The sequence below is a fragment of the Pongo abelii genome, chromosome 16 (assembly GCF_028885655.2).
Source record: "Pongo abelii isolate AG06213 chromosome 16, NHGRI_mPonAbe1-v2.0_pri, whole genome shotgun sequence".
In the NCBI taxonomy this organism is placed as follows: Eukaryota; Metazoa; Chordata; class Mammalia; order Primates; family Hominidae; genus Pongo; species Pongo abelii.
The window spans coordinates 104,856,592-104,879,038 of NC_072001.2; the positions used below are offsets into that span (position 1 = coordinate 104,856,592).

Here is a 22,447-nt window from a genome sequence, read left to right on the forward strand (position 1 = left end):
AACTTCATCACACAACACTCAGAATGTCCTAATTACAATCCACAATTACTCATCATACTATGACCAAGGACATCTCAATTAGAATGCAAAAAGGCAACCAACCGACAGCAACACCAAGATAATACAGATACTATAATGGTCTGACAAGGGTTTTAAGGAACCAGCATAAAAATGCTCCAAAAAGTAAATAGTAACACTGTGGGAGAAAAAAAAAGAGAAAAAATAGAAACTCTAAACAAAGGAAAAGAAAACTTACCACAAAATTTAGAACTGAAAAACAAAGTATGTGAATAAAAAGAAACTGTCACTGAATGGGTTGAATGGCAGATGGAGATGACATTAGAAACAGTGAATCTGAAGCTAGATCAATACAAATTATCCAGTCTAAATGAGGAGAAAATAAGACTTTAAAATGAATAGAATCTCAGAAACACGTGGGACAATAACAAAAAAAATCTAAAATTAATGTGATCAGAGACTCAATGGGAAAAGAGAGTGTGGTGCCCAAAAATATTTGAAGATAAAATGATTGAAAATTTCCCAAATTGGGCAAAAGACGTAAGTTGACAAATTTAAGAGATTGAGCAAACTCCAAGCAGGATAAATCCAAATAAATCCATGCCCAAATACATAATAATCAAATATCTGAAAACTAAAGACAAATTTAAAACTTTTAGAAACAGCCAGAAAACAATGATTATTACCTACAGCATTAAAACTATTCAAATGACAGCATATTTTTCAGCAGAAATCATGAAGGCCAGAAGGACGTGTCATAAAAGTTTTCAAGTGCTGAAAGAAAAAGAAAAACTGTCACCCAGAATTCTATGTTCGGCAAAACTAACTTTCAAGTATGAGGGTGAAATAAAGATATTCTCGGATGAAGAAAATCTAAGAAAATTTGTTACCAGCAGAACTGCCTTAAAAATTTTTTTGCTAAAGGAAGTAATTCAGACAGAAAATAAATGATAACAGAAGGAAATGTGGAACGTTTGGAATGAAGATGAGCCTCAGAAAGGATATATTACTTTTCTATTGCTTTATAACAAATTACTAGAAACTTGGAAGCTTAAAACAACACATTGTGGATGAATATTTTGGGCATGGCTTAGCTGGATTCTCTGTTTCAGGGTCTCACCAGGTTACAACACAGGTGTTGGTGGGACTGTGTTCCTTTCTGGATCTTGGAGTCTTCTTCCAACCTCATCTCAGTGTTAGAAGAATTCAATTCCTTGCAGTTGTAGGAGTGAGGTCCTCAGATCCCAAAGGACACCCACAGATTTTGCAATGTGTTCCTAAATAAGCAGTTCGATCAGACCATCTTTCTTCTTCAAGGACTGCTGTGGTTAGGTGACGCTCATCTGCAACAACACGGTGTAATTCAGCACTTCTCATGCTCTTCTTCTCAAGCTCCTCAAAAATCCACTTTTTTTCAGGGTGATGTCAATGAAGTCCAACAGTGAGCTGAACATGAAGCCCCACCTGGGCCTGCAGACTATACCCAAAAAGAAGAAGAATTTAAAAGAAAAAACAATTTGTTCTTACAACATAATATCCAAAATGTCCAGGATACAATAAAAAATCCATATACGAAGAACCAGTACATTGAGAAGAGATGATCAACATTGAGAAGAGATGTTGATTGAGATGATCAACAGGTGCCAGCGTTGAGATGACTCAGGCATTGGGATTATCTGACAAGAATTTTAAAGCAACTATCATGAAAATGCTTCATCGAGCAATTACTAACACTCTTAATACAAATAGAAAGTAGAAAATAAATAGAAGATATAAAAAGGTACCAAGGGAAATTATGTAACAAAAATATAATAATTGAAATTAAAAACTCACTGGGCTGCCTCAGTAGTGGACAAGAGATGATAGAGGAACGAAAAATCGATGAACTCAAAAACATATCAATAGAAATGTCCGGTCTGGGCCAGGCATGGGGGCTCATGCCTGTAATCCCAGCAGTTTGGGAGGCTGAAGCAGGTGGATTACTTGAGGCCAGGAGTTCAAGACCAGCCTGGCTAACATGGCAAAACCCCGTCTCTACTAAAAATACAAAAATTAGCCAGGTGTGGTGGTGCATGCCTGTAATCCCAGCTACTCGGGAGGCTGAGGCAGGAGAATTGCTTGATCCTGGGAGGTGGAGATTGCAGTAAGCCGAGATCGCAGCACTGCACTCCAGCCTGGGTGACAGAGCAAGACTCCATCTCAAACAAACAAACAAACAAACAAACAAAAAACTGAAAAGAGAAATACAGAAAGCCACCATTAGAGTTGGAGACTGCAACATTTCTCTGTCAGTAATTGACAGAATAAGAACACGGAATATTGGCAAAGATATAAAAATCCTGAAAAATACTATCAAGCAAATTGACTTAATCATCACTTATAAAACACATGACCTGGACCAGTGGAATACACATTATTTTCAAGTGCACATGTAACATTCAGCACGATAGACCGTATTTGAGCCATAAAGCAAATCAACAAATTTAAAATAACTAAAATAATACAAATTTTATTCTCTTACCACAGTGAAAACCAACTACAAACTAAGCGCAAAAATATATCTTGAAAATGTATTTGAGGACATTTTTAAGACCAATAACTCATTTAAACAATTATCTTTAAATGATTTATTTAAAAATTATCTTTTGGGCCAGGTGCAGTGGCTTATGCCTGTAATCCCAGCACTTTGGGAGGCCAAGGCAAGAGGATCACTTGAGCCCAAGGGTTCAACACCAGCCTGGGCAACATAGTGGGACCCTACCTCTAGAAAAAATTTAAAAATTAGCCCACCATGGTGGTGCACACCTGTGGTCACAGCTACTCGGGAGGCTGAGGTGGGAGAATCTCTTGAGCTTGGGAGGTGGAGATTGCAGTGAACTGAGATCGCACTTCTGCACTCCAGCTTGGGTGACAGAGCAAGACCCTGTCTCAATAATAATAATAATAATAATAATAATAATAATAATGATAATAATAATAATACAAATCTTTTGACCAAAAGGAATTCAAAAGTGAAATTATAAAATATTTTAAATTATACACAATGGAATTTGTGAAATGTACTCAAAGTTCAGAGGGAAATTTATAGCATTACTTATAATACTTAAATTAGAAAAGGAGAAATGTCTCAAATTAGTGACCCAAGCATCTACCTTAAGAAACTAGGGAGAAAAAAGGAATACTGTTTGCAATCTGTGAGCATTTTTTATATTTAGTGATTAAAATCACAGCCTGGCTACTATCAGGGCCATTTTCCACTTTCTCAGCATGAACTCACTTTTGGTGCCACATTTCTTTTACTGTGAAATAAATTCTTTGATCAGAAGCAATCTTGTGTGAAACAGTGAATAAAGCTAGAGAAGGCAAATCCATGTTCAAAGTAAGCGTCTATTCCACTGTGGACAAATCAACGTCCCCTGCTTGATGGGAGGGGTTCAGTGGAATCATCTCCTTGTGCTTATATTTTTGTGCACAAGAATATGACATGCTTCATGAAAGGAAGAACTTAGCTTACTGCTAAATCCCCGGGCTCAGGAGGGTGCATGCCACATAGGGGCTCAGTACTTTCGCTGAATGAAGAAATACACTTAAGGGTTCTATAGCACAAAGTTTTCGCAGGGGCTTTTCTTCTGTTTCTTGGATTATATTTTCCTTAAGATGAACTCTTCATCTTTCTTTTGCAGACTGTGTTTCTTCCTGTCTTTCCTTTTCATCTGGGTTCTCTCATTCCCCTTCTATCATATGTATGTGTGGTTGCTGAGCTGTTTCTTTTTTTTAAAGACCGCTTTATTAAGAAGTAATTTATATGCTGTAAAGGTTACCAGCTTAAAGTGTAACTGACTTTCTTCCCTTAGCACCGTGTTTTTGAGGTTTATTCACGTTATGGTGTGTATCAGCACTTCATTCCTTTATGTGATGAAATAGTATTCCATTATATGAATGAACTACATTTTGTTTATGCATTATTCATCAGTGGGACATTTGGGTTGTTTCCACTTTTTTACTATGAATAATGGTGCTGTAAACAAGTTTTTTAGTGTATGTTCTAAAACCTAAAATAACAATAGACAGATAGGCTCTCCAAAGGAGTTTATCTGGGATTAGTGGGGGATTGCAATCCAAGATACCCAGGCCACAATGAACCAAGAAACACCCGAAGACGCTGGGGTCAAGGCAAACTTTTATAAAGACAAAAAGGAGAAAGTTATGTAAGCTGGTTTGAAACAAAAACTATTGACTGTTGAAGCTCATAGCTCCTCATCAGTCACACTGGCTGTTGCTGGGGAGATGTCGTCACAGAAGCGGCTTAACATGGGGTTTTTATGGTTTCCAGAGAGTCCCTGTAATAGTTCTTATCATAGGCACGTGTGTGAGTACTCCTCCTCAGGGCCTCCTGGATTCATTTTGCTAGGGTTTGACCTAAGTGACCCCATTCTGATGCTGACAACTTTCACAACATATCTCCACTTCTCTTGGGTGTATACCTAGAATATTTGCCAAGTCACATGGTAACTCTATGTTTAACGTTTTCACAAATTGCCAGACTGTTTTCCTGGGCAGCTACATCACTTTACGTCACCACCAGCAACATCTGAAGGTTCCAGTTTCTCCACATTCTCATCAATACTTGTTATTGTGTTTTCTTTTTCTTTTATGTTTTAGAGACAGTGTCTCGCTCTGTGGCTCAGGCTGGAGTGCAGTGGTGTGGTCACAGTATCGATGAAGAGTCCAACTCTGTAAAACATTTGAAGAAATTTATTCCGAACCAAATATGAGTGAGGCACAGTATCAAGAGGTCCTAAGAACATGTGCCCAGGGTGGTCCAGCTACAGCTTGAATTTATGCATTTTAGGGAGACATAAGACACCAGTCAATACATGTAAGATGTAGACTGGTTCCATCTGGAAAGGCAGGACAGCTCGAAGCAGGGGCTTCCAGATCATGGGTAGATTCAAGGATTTTCTAATTGGCAATTGGTTGAAAGCGTTATTGTTTAAAGACCTCTAATCAACAGAGGGGAGTGTCTGGGTTATGATAAGGGATTGTGGAGACCAAGGCTCTTATCATGCGGATGAAGCCTCCAGATTGCGAGCTTCAGAGAGAATAGATTGGAAATGTTTCTTAGACTGAAAAAGGTGCCAGATTTGTGACTGATTCTCTGCTGTGTCAGGGAAAAGACCTGAAAGGGAAGGGGATTCTTTGCAGAATGTAGATTTTTCCAAGACACAGCTATGCAGGGCCATTTCAAGATATGGCAAAGAAACATATTTGGGGTTAAAATATTTTGATTTCTTTATCTGTCATGTGATGTTATGCCAGAGTCAGGTTGGAAAGTAAGCCACATCATATAGGGTTAAATAAAACTGCTTTGAGATTTTATGATTTATAGGGTGCAACTCCCCAGCCCCTTAGATAGGAACTTGGGCAAGAGGGAAAAAAGGTCAGAGTTTAGTCCTCAGTAGCTAACTGTAACTCCACCTCCTGGGCTCAAAGATCGTTCCCACCTCAGCTTCCCAAGTAGCTCAGACTACAGGCGCACACCTGCTTATTTTTATTTATTTTTTTTAGAGACAGGTGTCACTATGTTGTGCAGGCTGGTAGGCTGGTTAAGAATGCCTTTCATTATAGTCATTCTAGTGGGTGGCGAGTCATTTCATTTTGTTCTTGTGTAAAAGGACAACTTCATAATATGTGAACAAATTCCCTTGGTTTTCTCTTTGAGCATTTTGCAAGTTGTATTTTGTGTTCTATTCTACATTCCGTGCCCTGATAGCTAGGAGTGAGGCAGGGAAAAGCTCAGCTGAGACTATATCTTTGCTAGAATATCTGGTCTCTGGTTTCTTGACTAGGATTTTCTAAATGTCGTGAACGAAAGTTTCCTCCCCCGGGAGTGATGCAATGACCCCTGGAGGTCACCCCAGGCTTTGGATCCTTTATCTGGTTCAGTAGGGAACACCTGAACCCATCAGAGTCCCTCCTGTTTATTCACGAGCCCTCTCTCACTGGTCTCTTCCCAGCAGCCCTTTTCACTTCCCCCAGCAGTAACAGGAGAAAGATATAGATACCTCTCTCTTCTCCCGATTAACCTGTTTTTCCTCACCAGTGAGACCCCTTTTTTTTTTTTTTGGAGACAGAGTTTCGCTCTTGTTGCCCAGGCTGGAGTGCAATGGTATGACCTCGGCTCACAGCAGCCTCTTCCTCCCAGGTTCAAGCAATTCTCCTGCCTCAGCCTCCCGAGTAACTGGGATTACAGGCACCTGCCACCACGCCCAGCTAATTGTTTTGTATTTTTAGTAGAGACGGGGGTTTCGCCATGTTGGCCAGGCTGGTCTCGAACTCCTAGCCTCAGGTGATCTGCCCGCCTTGGACTCTCAAAGTGCTGGGATTGCAGGCATGAGCCACCACACCTGGCCTCCAGTGAGACTTTCTGAGTTTTGTTGTGCCACCAGGGCCATTTGCGGGAGTAAACTTACACACCTGAGCAAAAATTTTTTTTCCCTGTATTCACAATTTTTTGACATTTTTGGCATTTGGCTGTATCCTTTTGCTTGTTTGCTGTGGAGTTTTCATTTGTTTGCTGGTTTTGGGCAGGAAGGAGGTGCTGGCTTTTACTATAGTGTTCATCATTTAAGTATTTGAGAAAGGAGATGCTGTAATCCAGCTGCACTCCACCACTTTAAAAATTCTCAGCAATACTTTTAGGTGTTTCACCACTTTAAAAATTCTCAGCAATACTTTTAGGTGTTTAGCTTACTCCCAGCAATTCCTCCTTACTCATTCATCAAACTCCTAGTCACTGTGCACCTGCTGTATGGCCGGCAGGGCTCTCAGAGCTGAACTACAGCAGAGAACCAGAGCCCTGTCTTCGTGGAGCCTTAGTAAATTATGTCCACGTCTCCATCAAAGCTTATTTTGCATAAAAATGTTGTGTTTATGGAAGACAATTTCAATACTTTACATTTAAAAGAATTTAAATCAAATTTGCCTAGGTTACACAATTAACCAATAGGTCTAGCGCGTAGCATGAGGACTACAGTTATCATATTATAAATTTGCTAAGAGTAGATTTTAAGTGCTCTTACCATGAAAGAAACGCATATGATGTATATACAATAAAAGTTAAAAAAATGTCTCTACCCCCTAACATTCATGTGACACTTCATACTCTATCAAAAGTGCAGAATAGAGGGGATGCTTTAGAGCAGGAGCGGAGGAATCTGCCTTCATTTTTCCTGGGTGTTTTTTTTTTTCCTTTTTATGCATATTCTGCTTATGTAGTGCCTTCATTTTCAGGCTTTTTCAATGTTGTATTTGAGAAGCTGCCTCAGGTACAGCTCATTTTCCACTCATTGCTTACAGGATGAATTAAAATCATTTGCATATTCCGTAGCTGATGATATGCCCAAAATAAATGCAAGTCTGGCATAAGGTATTAAAAAAAAAGTACAGAGAAATGAAGTTGTGTGGCATAGAGAAGATATTTTTACATTTTAAAATCTTGAAGCATAAGATCTTTGAAAAAATCTTTTTATAAGCACCATAAACCAGAGTTGTTCCCTCAGCAATTTGCAGAAATCAGATCAACATGGTGTTACAAATATTTACTTGAAGCCAATTTCTATATATTATCTCCTTGCAGCCACCTCACCTGCCAATCCCTGGAATTGTACACAGTCCCTTCAAAACCTTGAGGACACCCGTGGCATTAACTCAGCAAATAAATGAGTGCCTCTGTGTGCACGGCATTGTTCTAGGGACAACGGAGGTGGTAGAAATAAATAACCCAGCACCTTCCCATGCGGCATTACTGGGGTAAACAGAAGAGAGCTGACAAAGCAAGGTAGAGATTCTTGAGGAGAAATCATGACAGATAGCCTGTGCAGTGATAAATTCTGAGTATCTAGAGAACCATCAATAGAGGATGGTTGACTGATACGGTTCCCAACCTGTGTGAACAGGATGGCTATCTAATCATATCCCTGGGTTGGAGGCCATAGCTCACACATGATAGACTATTTGTGTCCTTTCCACCCCAAATTCACATGTGGAAATCCTCACCACCGTAATAATGGTATCAGGAGGTGGGACCTTTGGGAGGTGATTAGGTCATGAGGGTGGAGCTCTCAGGATTGGGATTAGTGCCCTTATAGAAGAGGCCCCAGAGAGCTCTTCCCTGCCTCCACCATGTGAGGATGTGAGATGTTATGAGGAAGAAGGCCCTCACCAGATACCAAATTTACCAGCACCTTCATCTTGGACTTTCTAGCCTCCAGAACTCTAAGAAATAAATTTCTGTTGTTAAGCCACCCCGTTTATGGTGTTGTTATAGCAATCCTGAAAATCTAAGACAGCAGAGGAATAGAACCTGAAGGTCAGACTCCAACATGGCATTTTGCTGCCAGCAGAGGCCCATGGGATTTGCTACAAGAGATTGCACCCACAGGTGCCCTTTGAAAGTATAGTTTTGTTCTGCAGTTTCTTTTCGGGGCTGTGTATGAGTTCATCGTTCATAAATTTGTTTGTACTATTTGAAAATCTCTTCATATTTCCTGCTAGTTCTGTCTCAGGCCATCGGCTCTATCAAGTCCTTGATCTGAAGCATTCCTGACTGGCTTACATCCTTTAGGTTCCAAGGGCTATACCCTTGTGCAAACTTTTTAGGATTTGGGAACAAGTTCATTCATGCCTCCTTTCATGGATTCTGAATCTTTGAGCTTTCCTCTCTCAGACACTGCAGCTTCATTATCTAACTCAGGCCCCAGAGCCACAAAAACGGTTAATCAAGGATGCTGTTACCTATTTCCAGAGCGGCTGTTTCTGGAAATAGAATGGGGAAGCAAATGTAATGGGGATGCGCCACCTAGTGACGAGAGATGGAACTGTCACTCAACTCAGAAAACGGCTGTGCTTCAAAAGAACAGCAAGTGATCACTGAAGTGATTTAATTAACCTTTCAGGTAAACTGAAATCAACAAATCATCTGGTGAATGAAATATGCAGATATTTTATAGCTTCTAGATATGATATGGTGGTTAACAGTCTTCTGGATAATACACACAAGTGTTTAAAAAGCAGTAACTCAGATACCCACATTTGAAAGAAAAAATGCTGTAAGTTTTTAAATGTTTCAAAAGCAACCTTGAGTAAAAATCTTTTTGAATTAATAACTGAGTTTTTTCCCCCAATAAAGGGTCTATAACAGATCTATACTCAAAAACATTTATATATTTCCACTGTGTCAATAAACCAGCCAATTATGACTGTTAGAATGGAGTAATGCCCTGAAAAATAAAAATGTTATTCTTAACAATAAAGGTAAGTTGTAATGATTATTCAAGATTATATTTAATATAGAAAACAGGCCCACAGTATTTCTTAACTTGCAATTTTATTAATTTTTCAGCACTCTTACCTTTTATATACTACTAAGAAAATGTAAACCATAACTAGACATAAACATTCTGCAGTTTAATTCAAATTTTCATATATACAGACCAGACTACATACATATTACACTGCAAAACTTACACATGACTGAAGCTGAGCTTAATAACTTCAATTAGCTAACAATAAAAGCACTCCCACTGCCTGCGGTCACAGCTGAAAGGCTCTTCAAGGCAGACTACATGGACTGGAGATACAAGTGATGTAGTTTGACTTGGGCAATACAAAACAAAAGTCACAGGAATTAAATGGATTTTCAATCACTGTGTAATTCATTCTCCTGGCTTAAGTACGTTTTAATTTTTTCACAGAAAAAAATATATTTCAGGCAAATAAAAACAAATTCCAGATTAGCATAGTTCAGTGTTTCATTTATTTTACCTTTATCAAGGCAAACAAAGTACAGATGCTGTACATTAAAAACAGAAATGTATCACTCACACCACATCAATTCCTATGGACAAAAGGGCTTTTTCTAAGCCCTGCTCCTTTCTGAAGCACACACCACAGCTAAATGTACAAAGAGCCATCTGCTGGTCCAACGTAGCCAACTCCAATGAGCAGGACGTCTATCAGCGTCCATATTCCCAGGCCACCGAAGCTGAAGAGCTTGCCGAGGCCTTCTCGCCACTGGCCCAGGTAGAAACGGTCTGCTCCAAACCCACCGAGGGTGATGCTGCGATGGCAAACAGACAGGATTCCATGAGACCACCTCCACCCTGTGGCCAGTTAGGGTTTAATCACTGCGTTATGTCAGATTTGAGACAGGGCTTCCACTGATCACAGCCCTTAACTGGAACACAAGTGACTATTTCACAAATTGACACCACCAAATGATTATGGGCAGGGAGACTGTTTACATGTCAAAAGTAAACATACAATTTTTAGCTGTACTAAAAACTAATGTTTTCTTTTTTTTTTTTTTTAAAGTGATCAATCTCATTGCTTTTTAGTCAAAACAAAGCAAAGACACAGTCTAACAGGAAGTGCACTAACACGGGGTCAGGGCTGGGGTCGGGAGGAGCCCACCACCACCTGGATGACCTGGATCAAGTCGTCCATGTTTTCAGTCTATTTTTTCATTCATCTCTAAAATCTTAATGTTAGGAATAAGTGACTTTTAAGGATCTTTTAAATTCTAAGATCTAATAATACTGAAACAATATTATGGAAAATTTCTAAACACATAACAATAAAAAGTAAAGAGAACAGTACCCATGACTCAGCTCCAATAATCAACACTTGGCCAGCCGTGTTTCATCAAAACCCTCCTCTTTCCCCTCCAGAGTACCCTGAAGCAAACCTTGGGCATCATCTCATTACAGTGAAGATTTTAAAAGAAACCATGTTGCCGGGCGCGGTGGCTCACGCCTGTAATCCTAGCACTCTGGGAGGCCGAGGCAGGCAGATCACGAGGTCAGGAGATCGAGACCATCCCGGCTAACACGGTGAAACCCTGTCTCCATTAAAAATACAAAAAATTAGCCAGGCGTGGTGGCGGGCGCCTGTAGTCCCAGCTGCTTGGGAGGCTGAGGCAGGAGAATGGCATGAACCCGGGAAGTGGAGCTTGCAGTGAGCCGAGACCGAGCCACTGCACTCCACCCTGGGCAACAGAGAGAGACTCCATCTCAAAAAAAAAACAAAAAAAACAAAAAAAACCATGTAGAGTGCTGAGAAGTTTTAATTGTTGAAAGTATGTTATAGTATAGTACTGTAAGAGGTTAACAATGTAGGGAAACCAGGTTAGGGGTATATAAGAACTCTACTATCTTTGCAACTTTTCTGTAAATTAAAATTATTCCAAGTTTCAAACATTTATTTATTTATTTAAAAAGCCAGTTGTTAATTTGAACCACTGTCAGCAATGGTTACTAATCTTTTTTTTTGAGACAGAGTCTTGCTCTGTCACTGAGGCTGGAGTGCAGTGGTGCAATGCCAGCTCACTGCAGCCTCCTCCTCCTGGGCTCAAGTGATCTTCCCATTTCAGCCTCTACCACGCAGCTGGAAGCACAGACATGCACCACGATGGCAGGCTTTTGTATTTTTGGTAGAGATGGGGTTTCACCATGTTGGCCAGGCTGGTCTTGAACTCCTGACCTCAAGCAATCTGCCAGCCTCGGCCTCCCAAAGTGCTGGGATTACAGGTGTGAGCCATTGCACCCGGCCTATCTTATTTTTGTTAATCTCATTTTCTATCCTGGCATCCTCTTTTACTTTTCAGTTACACTTTTCCTGCCAGGCAAGATCCTTTTTTCCTCAGCTCAAGTTCTAATGCAGTGGTTCTCAGCAAGGGGCAATTTTGTCCCCTAGAGGACACCTGGCAACATCTGGAGACACACAGTCACAACTGCAAGGGATGGGGGGTTTGCTACTGACAAGTAGTAGGTAGAGGCCAGTGATGCTGCTAAACATCCTGCTATGCACAGGACAGCCCCAAAACAAAAACTCATTCAGCCCAAAATGTCAGCAGTGATGAGGCTGAGAAATCCTGCCCTATGGCTGCAATGCTGCAGGCCTCAGGGTCTCAGGCACGAACTCAAAACTTCAACTGTAGGCAGCATAACCTTTTCACTAATCAGTTAACCAGGGTCTTACCTGCCCTTCCCTTTGGTGGGAAGAATTGCTATAATTTCTTAAAGTACTGTTGAGAAGTTTAACAAACAGCACATTTCTATGTAAGAAATATAAGCCTATAATTATCTGCAGATGGTGAAATTATAGGTAATCTTTAATGTTTTTGTCATTTTCATTTTTCCAGTTTTCAGTGTTCAGCATGTATTACTTTTTATAATAATTACTTAAAATTAAAGATATACATCATAAAACCGCCGATTGCAGATAGTCCACTGCATTTTACTGATTCGTGGTACATGCAGAATGGGAAACGTAATGTGCAGGCAGCCTGGGAGAAAAGCTAACATGCCTGCCACTCAATTCCACAGAGGTACTGGTCTGATCATCTCAACTCTTCCAGCTGTTTCCTAGAGTCTAACACATGTGGTAGGATCTGAGTGAAGAATGAAGTGGACTGAGCTCAACGTCTGGAAGATTCCACCAATCCCAAAGAAATCCAAACGGACTTCTACACTTACTAGTAACAAAGCTTACCTTAGAGCCAGAGCAGTAGACCACTTATAGCCTCCAGTCCAATTGCAATATAGCATTTTGGGAAAAGTACGGTTACCTTAAAAAAAAAAAAAAGAAAGAAAGAAAAATACAGGGTATAAAAATACTCTCAGAAAGACTTAATTGTGACAAATGGGCTCAAAATTTAAAATGTGAAAAGTCAACTCTCTTTACGGTAATACATGTTGAAGTGAAGAGTACAAAGCGCTTACCATCTATCTATACAGATGTAATATTTAAATCAGCTAAGTTAGGATTACAACGTGAAGAACATAAAATGCTCACCCACATATCAAGACTTACGGGGAAGTTACGAGTATATAAGACAGTGTGGTCCTGAGGCATAAAAATCACCCAATAGGAAAAGAAGAGAAAGTCTAGAACCAGAAATATACAAATACTTCATGTATGACAGAGGTCACACACGGATCAACAGGGAAGAGTTGAGACAAGTGGCCATCCATGTGGGGGGACAATTAAAGCTGAATCTACCTCACACCATCTACCAGGACCAATTCCAGGTGGATTCTAAACCTAAATGTGAGATGTTAAACTTACAACTTTCAAAAGAAAATGTAGCAAATTGTCTTTATTAACCTAGGGTAGAAAAAGATTTCTTAAACCCACAACAAAAAAGGACTAACTCTAATAACTTACAGTTATTATATTTTTAAAGTTCTGTTCATGAAAATATACAATCATGCAAAAAAAAAAAATCAAAATCTGGCAGAGGGTTTCAGGGACAGCACAGGTAATATCCAGAATATAAAAGAAAATCTAGACAACTTTAAGACCAAAGTTAAGAATTACAACTCTTGGAGAGAATATGGCTCATCAGGAACAGTTATATGGCGCGGGTGGGAATGTAAGTCAATACAGCCATTTAGAGAATGACACATGCTGGAAAGTACATACTAAAGCAGCTCTTGAACCGGTGCCACCAGGAGACAGGCAAAGAAACTTTAACAGTCACAACAGCAGAAAACAGCACATAACAAATATACTGGAGAATAAACTGTGATACAATCTTACAATAGATTATTACACAGAAGTAAAAAAAGGAAGAGAAGTCACACGGATGATGGACGAATCGTAGAACCATAATGTTGAGGAAATAAGCAAGTCTCAGAAGAGCACATAGCCTGGAATCATTTTATACGGTTCTAAAACATGAATTATTCAATATTATATGGTACTATTATTTTATTACATATATGCAATAAAACTATAGAAAAAATTTAAAAGGAAGTGAAATAAAAAATTCAAAAGGGTGGTTACCTTGGAAGAGGAGGAAGAGCAACCAGGTGAGGGCAAGCAGTCAGGCAGTCAGGCGGCCGCAATGGTATTGGTGCTGCTTTCATTGTTATTTTGGGTAAAAGTCAATTACTGTATATTACGCTTTATACTTCACATATTTTTCTTATTTTATCAAATATTACATTTAAAAAGAGAATTGAAATTTTCTGGATGCTTTACTTTAGTATGTTGAGTTTATTGATGATGCTTGGCACATCTAAAGAGCTGCCGATAAATGTTTCTAATTAAGTAATTTGACTCTCAAATTTCTGGTTAAAGTCCTTTCAATAAACTTAGAGAAAAACATTTTGTTGACAAATGTCCTTGAACTCTGACCTACCCAAGCAGTGGACGTGATCCCGCGCCGTGCAGTTGGCAGGGTAGCGCTGCCGAGGACAGGACACCGTCATGCAGCTGGTGGAGTTGGTACACTCGTAATCTGTTTCAGGAAGCTGCCAGCAAAATCTGCAAGTCATGTTAATGATGAAGTTCTTTTGGGATTTGAAGTCTTGATCCTATGTAGCAAATGACACAAAACTCATCAATCACAATGGTGTAGTCTGTTAAGATGTCAGTAAGACGACACAGTCACCTGGAACAAAATTCCATAAACGCTTGTATTTAGGACCTAGGAGTAAGTGCCAGAAAAACAGTTACCAAAACAATATGTATGTAAAACAAATGTATATGATGTGACCCCATAATCATAAAACTACACACCCAAATATATGTACTTAAGGGAAAAAAACTAGATAAATTCACATCAAAATAGCAAAGGTTATTTCAGGGTGATATAATTATTTCATAACTTTTGCTTAGCTAAATTTTTCATAGTAAATGTATACTTTTATAATGCAGAAAAGAGGAAAATTTATTTTAGAAAGTCACAATCACGGATGGCTGGAAGGAACTGATGAATGCATTTGCTGAAGGTCACTGAGCTTCAAGTGAGGAGTGGAATCCAGGTCCCTGAACTCCAGCCTGATGCTTCTGTAATGGTTAACACACCGCCGTGCTTCCGAGTTGCCAACCTTCCCTAACATCTCCTGCCTTGCACAGCCTGGCAACTCGGGGTTGTTACAGCTGCTCCTACCACCAGGGCGTGTGGCATGTTTAACCCAGAGGCAGCCCAGCTCAGAAGCACCACAAGATGTGTGGGCTCGGTGAGTGTTCATTGGTGGCCAGAGATTTTTTTCATTTCAATTTCAAAAGCCATTATTTTGTATTCTGCTTACAAAAGTACAATGCTCTTTGTATGTTACATATTTGAAGATTATAGACAAAAAACTATAGGTGTTCAGAGCTAACCACTTTTAATCTTCTTTCCATTTCTTCTACATGGGTACTTATAAATTTACTAAAATGGAATTATACTGAAAGCACTTTGTAGTCTTTTTACTCTACCTGACATTACATTGCAGTGCATATTTTTCAAAATCATTTTTATGTGGTCACACAATCATCTCTGGAAGCATCATATATATATATGTATATACATATATATGTGTATATATATATACATATATATGTATATATATGTGTATACATACACATACACACATTATTTTTTTTTCTTTTTTTGAGATTCGCCCAGGCTGGAGTGCAGTGGTGCAGTCTCGGCTCACTTCAACCTCCGCCTCCCAGGTTCAAGCGGTTCTCCTGCCTCAGCCTCCTGAGTAGCTGGGATTAGAGACGCACACCACCATGCCCAGCTAATTTTTGTATTTTTAGTAGAGATGGGGTTTCACCATGTTGGCCAGGCTGGTCTCAACCTCCTGACCTCAGGTGATTCACCTGCCTCGGCCTGCCAAAGTGCTGGGATTACAGGTGTAGGCCACCATGCCCGGCCCATATTTGTTATTTTTTTTAACATTTCACAAATTTGCATGTCATTTTTGCAAAAGAGCCATCCTAATTTTCTCTGTATGGTTCCAACTTTGGCATATACGCTGATGAAGCTACTACTATTAATTTTCTTATCAATGCAAAAACCACTTTTTATGGAAAACATTCAAATATGCGTAAGGCATCACTTGATTTAGGCAAACAGTTGGATCTGCAAAAAAATACGTTTACATCTGCCTATTTTCAGTGATGTGCTTAAAATACACTTTTTTTAATGGTTTTTTAAAAAGTAGGTGACACATGTACATGGTACACATTTCAAGACACAACAGGAGAGTGAGAAGTGAGCCGGCCTCGTCTGGCCCGGCTTCCGGGAGCCACTGCCCTCCCTAGGCCAAGTACCCTCTGTACTTCCAGAGAGAGCTTATTCTACACACAGGCACATTTATGTCATCTACATTTAATGTTCCCCAATACTTTCACTTAATTTTGTACATATATCAGTATATTATCTCTAGAGCTGCCTAGTTCTTTTTAATGGCTACAATGTGTTTATTCTATTACATGTGTACCATAAATTAAGCAGTTCTTAGACATTTCACTTCTTTTGAATCTTTTGCTTTAATGAGCAATGCAGCTAAAAAATAAGCATACTTATTTGCATCCATATATAATGATATCTATAACATAAATTCCTAGATGTAGAACTGTGAGGTCAATGATTGTGTGCATGTATAAGTTTAACAGATATGGCAAATCACGTACAAGAGGTTGATCAATTTGATTACCTATTAATAAGATATGAGTATCTGACCCTTATACTCTCACAAACTCAGAGTTAATCAAATTTTAAAAAATTGCCAATCTAAGGGTTAAAAATGTATTAGTTTGTATTTAATTATGAGAAAACTTATACGTTTTCCACGTTATAAATCTATTTGTATTTCCTTTCCTATGAACCATCTGCTCATGTCCTAACACTGTTTTTCTACAAGACTGTCATCTTTTCTGTGTGGGTTTTAGGAAGTGTTTATATATTATTGATATTAGTGTATTATTTGTCACATATGCTAGAAACACTTTTTCCTAGTTTGCCATGTCTTTTGCCTTTATGCTTTTTTTTTTTAGGTCATGCAGAAATCTCCAATTTTTAGTAGTCAAATGTATCAATTCTTTATTTTATGGCTTCTAAACTTTATTTCATACTTAGAAAAATATCCTCCATTTTGGGATGATTATAACAGCAACTATCTCGTGTTTTCTGTGGTACTTCAGGATTTCATTTTTCATGTTACATCTTTGGACTATCTGCAATTTATTCTGGATAAGACAGGCGTTCCAATTAATTTTGTTCTAGAGAGCTACCAGGCATTCCAGCATTTACTGAATCCATCTTCTCACCACAGATGAGCACTGGCCCTTCAAAAGCTCATCTATGGCAGAAAGACATTGCCACCTCCTCTGTACACTAGCTGTCACTATTGAGAACACAGGATCCATCTGAAGGAATGAGACTTGCTTCAGATATGCTAGTAGACTGAGATCTTCTCCAGTCCTACAAAGCAACATTTCTGTCAAGCGCATTTCCAGCAGACATCAACTGGCTTGACAGTTATCATTATAACTAAAACAGTAGTGAGCTGATATGGAAAGGTCTATTGGGTTTTTAAATTTATTTCTACTTACATACTCAAAAGGGCAATCATAAAAGAATATAAAAATTATTCAGAATTTCTTCCCAATAGTCAAGTCTGAATTGTTCTTCTAACTTAAAGTTTAAAATGTATTTATTTAGAATAAGCAAGCTGCAGTACTTACAACACAGGTAACAGATGGTTTCACTGCACAGTCAAAAGTGACAGGCTTCCCATAGATACAGGAGAAATTTGTTGTGCAGTCTATACAGTCTGCAGGAAGTCTGCTACACAAACCATTGCTTGGACACTTCATCACATAAGGTGGGATTTCAGTACTTTCTGTGAGAGGCAAGAGAGAAGCTTATTCTCCTATAATACTGATTCGAATAACAGAGAACAATCCTCTAAGGTTAAGACACATGATCATTAGCAAGTAGACACTGCGCTGGAAGGGAAGAAGCATGGGACTGGAGTCAGAGACACCTGCAATTAAAGCAGAATTCTGCCCACGGCCAGCTGTGTGACCTGGTGAGCACCACACTTGTAAAACATTAGTTCATTCCTGCCTCCCGAGTGGCCGTGAAAACTAAAGGTGCTCATATACAAATAATGTATAGAAAATTCTGGGTATACATTAAGGGCTTAAAAAAAAAAGACTATCATTTTGTAAGCTGAAAAACTAAAACTTACAGTAGGGTTTTGCAAAATCACAGAGGAAGTCTGTGGCAAAACTGGAACTAGAACCCAAATCTCTCCATTTCCAATCCAGTGTTCTTTTTTATTTGAATTCACTAATTCAGAAATGAAGCCACTGACATCCTCAGGGCATCAACTTGAAAATGTCATTATTTCACACTGGTACTTCGATAAGCCACATTTGCTAATATAATATTTACAGTTTTATGCTACCAAAGTTCAAAATAGTTCTCTATTTTAATAACATCTTCAGTAAGCTGCAACTTATTTCCAACCAACCTAATCAGCGTGCAATATATTTTTACCGACTGAAAGGATCAAAATTGCAAGTATTCCTGAAAAGAAGGGCTTTCAAAAGCCTGCAAGAGTTAAGAACTCTTGTGCTTTCTCTAAAAAGTAATCTGAGTTTAAAATTCAAGTGCACTGCTGTTTTTTACATCCAAATGAGAATTGAAACTCTGCCAGTTTCAATTCACTGAAGTAATGTCACTTTAGCGATGAAATTAGAGTCAAAGCCTCCACCTAGCAAAACACACTAATGCTTGTTTAAAACTGGTCCTACTTTACTCACGGTATTAAGTGAACAATTCTACAAAATACTCTTTTTTTGATCCCGTGACTATGTGGCTGGAAGGTGGACACTTAAAATCACAAAGCAGAAATGACTTTAGGCCGTCAGACCAACCCCACCGCTTTAAAGATGAGGACCAAGGTCCAAAGGGTATAAATAATTTGTTCAAGATCCCAGTAGCAAAACCAGATCTAGATTTCAAGTCTATCAGTCCCGCTGTAATCCTTCCATTTCCACAGTCCTGAGGGAGCCTTTAATATCCAACATCAGGAACAGGGTTTTAGAAGTAGAGGAAATTTGCTGAAGGGAAAGAAGCACTGACTGAAGGTTACTTTGATGGATGAAGTGGAAAAATAATAGAAATAAGGAGACAAATGAGCGTGGGATTGGAAAAAGAGATGAGGCAGAAACGTCAAAAGGTATCCAAATACCAAGACTATCTACTGAAAATGGCTGTGTATCTGCCCTTAATTCACATAATCTAAAATACAATAAAATATTCAAAAATGGAAAGTGACTTCGTATACTAAAGGGAATTTTTATAAAAACAAAGAGAAACTACTAGATATAAATACATATATTTACCAGAATAGAAAATGTCTAGTACCTGCTGCCCTGGGAACTACTGTGAATGTGCGTGTTGGGCCCGGATCCTTTATTGACTGAGCCAGCGCCTGCGATTGCTCTAAATTTAAGGATCGTACAATTAGAGAAACATGTTATCCCGGGTCAAGAAAACCTTGTTTTGTGTGGTTAACACGGCGGGTCTACACCAGGCCAACAAGCTGCTCATGAAAACACAAAGCTTAGGGACGAAACGTCAACAGAGTAGACACCAGTTCAGGTCAGCCGGCAACGAGGGACCGAAGGATGACATCGCGCTCCAGTTCCGCCTCCCCGGCCCAGCCCCCAAGGCTGCATCTCCGTTCCAGGGCTCCGCAGCCGCGATGGGCGGCCCGGTGTCGCCGGAGCGGAGGGGCGGCCTCGGGCCCGGCGGCCAGGGCGCCAGACTCCAGATGCAGCGACATGCCGCCCGGAGCCCGGCACTCGACCTCCTCCCCGCGTCAGCCTCTGCCCGTGGGCCCGGCCGCCACTCAGCCCCACCCGGCGCTGAACCCAGCCTTTGACTCACCACCGCCCGACAGAATGCAGAACTGCGAGAGGAAGAGCAGCACGCGACACAAGGCGCGGAGGCCTCGCAGCGGGCGCACCCCTCCCGCCATCTTGCCGGCGCCTGCGCACTTCCGGGCCGGGGGCGGGGCGCGGGCTCGCGCGGGAAGCGGGCGGCGCGGGCCGGGCCGGGCGCGCCTGGGAGCTGGAGCGTGAACCAGACGCAGGCGCGGTGCGGCTCCGGGCGGCCGGCGTTTCCGCTCTCGCTGTTCCCGCACGGGTCGCGGGTTTTCTTCGGGATGAGCCCTTTGGGAGGTACCCGAGGAGGATGCGAGCCTGGGAGGTTGTTCCATTTCCACGCGCCGCTCACGCCCTTGGACGAGGCCCTCACCCCTCCTTCCACTGCAGGAGACCGATTAAAGGTCATCCGTGGACCGAAATGCACGCCGGAAGCAACCAAGAGCAGAGGCGGGCAAATGGGGGAGGCTGGCCGCCCCAGTGTATGGTCGGATGTTGTGTGCTGGATCTTGTGCGAAGGTTCTGAGGACAGTATCGCGTGGCGTTTCATCCTAAAGACACTTATTTACAGTCGGGGAAGCGGCCCCGGGACGACGAGGGCCCGAGGGACCCCTCCCCTGGGGCGGGCGCTCAGGCCTGCGGCGGCTTTCACTTCTGGCCAGCCTCTTGAAGATACGCAGCACTTCCAGAAAGTTCCTCTCAGACCGGGAGAAGCGGGATGGCCCGAGGCGCTGGGAAGTGAGGGGAGAGGCCAGAGCCCAGCCCTGCCTGGGAAGGTCGCGGCCGTCTGGGGAGCCGCGCTCAGGCCCCAGCTTGCGGAGACCCTTGCCAGTTTCTGTCACAGCACACCTGGAAGAAACCGTGCTGGTGACATGTGCTCTCCTCCCACCCACGTGCTGCGGGATCATTCATTCCGGGGTCTTCCGACTACCACCTCGTCACGTGCATGTTTGCTGAATGATTTTAAAAAAATACATGGAAAAGTGCCTGCACATAAGCCCTGAATGTTAGCTTTAAAAATCGTATCACGGCCGGGCGCGGTGAATCACGCCTGTAATCCCAGCACTTCGGGAGGCCCAGGCGGGCGGATCACGAGGTTAGGAAATCGAAACCATCCTGGCTAACACGGTGAAACCCCGTCTCTACTAAAAATACAAAAAATTAGCCAGGCGTGGGGGCGCGCGCTACTCGAGAAGCTGAGGCAGGAGAATCGCCTAAACCGGGGAAGCGGAGGTTGCAGTGAGCCCAGATCGCGCCACTGCACTCCAGCCTGGGCGACAGAGCGAGACTCGTCTCAAAAAATAAATAAAAATCGTATCACACAATCAGCACTTTATACTACTACACAAGTCTGGTATATATTGTTTTGTTTGCCAACTGTTTCACTGTTCACATCCCTCAGGAAGTTAACTAAATGATCAGTACATTGAAAAGAGATTATTTCTTACATTTCTTTTGAATTTCACAGCATATCGCAAAATAATACTTCTTGTTTGGTAGCTGAAGTCTCTATTGACATAATGCCATTTTAATTCAGTTCTGAGTACGTAGAGCATTCCTCTCTGTAAAATCTGAAACCCATTTCAGTATATAAATCCATGGAATGTCATCCCATCAAAAAAGTAACTTAAATCTAGGTGAGCAGCTTAATTGTGGTAGAAGCCCACAGCTGAAACACTGGAAACACTGATGCAATTCATTTGGGAATTTATTTTTTTCTAAAGCGGAACAAAACCTAATTATGAATAAGAAACATTTAAATGGCAACTCTTAACCTATAGTGCAAACAGATTCCACAAAACTGAATTCCTTTGTCAGTAATCCAATACTTAGTAGTAGCTGCTGCTTTTGTGGTTGTTGGTTAGTTAAAATTAAGTAATGATTCCAATTTTGAAGATAAAGTTTCAGTGTGAATTTTAGTAAAAGTCATAAAAATACCTGAGACATATTAGAAAATAAGATTTTCCCTCATATTTAAAAAAAAAACACTCTGCAGACTTTTATTTGAAGCCCATCTTTTGAAAATCACTATCATTTCATAATCATTTCCTAGTGTTTGGTTTCACTTTTTCAATGAATAATATTTCCCCATTTAAGTTTCTCAAGGCACTGATTGCTGGAAAATTTCCCATGGTGCCCTCTAAATGTCCCCTGTGGACATTAATAAATTAAACTTTGTACATGTCAGCTACACATTCATTGTCTCCTTTCTCAGCTGAGGCCGTGAGTGGACCCCCATCAGTGGCTCCAAAGTCTCAGAAGTACTAACATGTTAAGAAAAATACATTTTTAAGCGTCAAAACAAAGTTACACAGAAGCAAATATCCAGGGAAGGACTTCAAAAGTCCTCCTCAGCATTGAGTGTCCGTGTCTTCTTGAGATTCTTCAGTTTATCAATGGCAGAAGTTACTAAAATCTCTCCATGAATTTTGTTGTCTCTTGTTCGCACGTTTACAGCATTATCTATCTTTTCCTTTTCTCCAACCACTGCAGAAAAAGGTAAAGAAATGTATTTTAAATTGGCAATTTACCAGACATTAAGTCAGCAGTCCCATGACATGTTTTTATCAAGTTTTTCTTCATTACTATTAAATATCATCTAATGAGCATTATGTTCATCCTCTCATAGTTAATTTTCTTGAGGGAAGGAATGACTTCTGATCCCATCTCTCTATTTCTCTATTGT

At 40.5% G+C, this 22,447-nt stretch overlaps 2 protein-coding genes and 1 non-coding gene across 6 annotated transcripts in view; all 3 read right to left on the bottom strand.

Moving 5' to 3' along the window:
* Positions 1-742: 742 nt before the first annotated feature.
* Positions 743-20,224, bottom strand: TM2D3 (TM2 domain containing 3). Of its 4 annotated transcripts, none has more exons than XM_024232744.2 (6): positions 19,766-19,876; positions 19,241-19,318; positions 17,548-17,705; positions 14,225-14,399; positions 12,571-12,646; positions 743-1,495 (listed from the first exon to the last, which is right to left on the bottom strand). In XM_024232744.2, exons 1-6 carry the CDS (start codon positions 19,854-19,856, stop codon positions 1,444-1,446), a joined length of 630 nt encoding a protein of 209 aa, XP_024088512.1. In that variant the 5' UTR covers positions 19,857-19,876; the 3' UTR covers positions 743-1,443. The 4 variants fall into 4 exon arrangements, with proteins under 4 accessions (XP_024088512.1, XP_024088513.1, XP_024088510.2 ...); XM_024232742.3 differs by lacking the exon at positions 743-1,495 and adding an exon at positions 9,388-10,138 and having other exon boundaries at positions 19,766-20,224; XM_024232745.2 differs by lacking the exon at positions 19,241-19,318.
* LOC112129150 (U6 spliceosomal RNA) lies at positions 15,743-15,845 on the bottom strand. The gene has a single exon (XR_002911571.1). It is a non-coding gene; the product is annotated as a U6 spliceosomal RNA (small nuclear RNA).
* Positions 20,225-21,451: 1,227 nt separating the features above from the next.
* The window catches only part of TARS3 (threonyl-tRNA synthetase 3), a 71,336-nt gene continuing 70,340 nt past the window's right edge, over positions 21,452-22,447 (bottom strand). The window contains exon 19 of the mRNA XM_024232835.2: positions 21,452-22,248. Within this exon, the coding sequence (XP_024088603.2) occupies positions 22,100-22,248 (149 nt within the window). The 3' untranslated portion in view covers positions 21,452-22,099. The remainder of the gene's footprint in view (positions 22,249-22,447) is intronic.

Bases quoted from the DNA above. Each gene is read 5' to 3' on its own strand.
- TM2D3 (XM_024232742.3), bottom strand. From the start codon at position 20,096: ATGGAACAACCTCCCAGGCTCGCATCCTCCTCGGGTACCTCCCAAAGG. The intron at 17,706-19,240 runs GTACTAGACATT...TGCCTCTCACAG, and splicing joins AGTAGTTCCCAGGGCAGCAG to AAAGTACTGAAATCCCACCT. The intron at 10,139-12,570 runs GTAAGCTTTGTT...TTGCCATCGCAG, and splicing joins TCTACTGCTCTGGCTCTAAG to CATCACCCTCGGTGGGTTTG.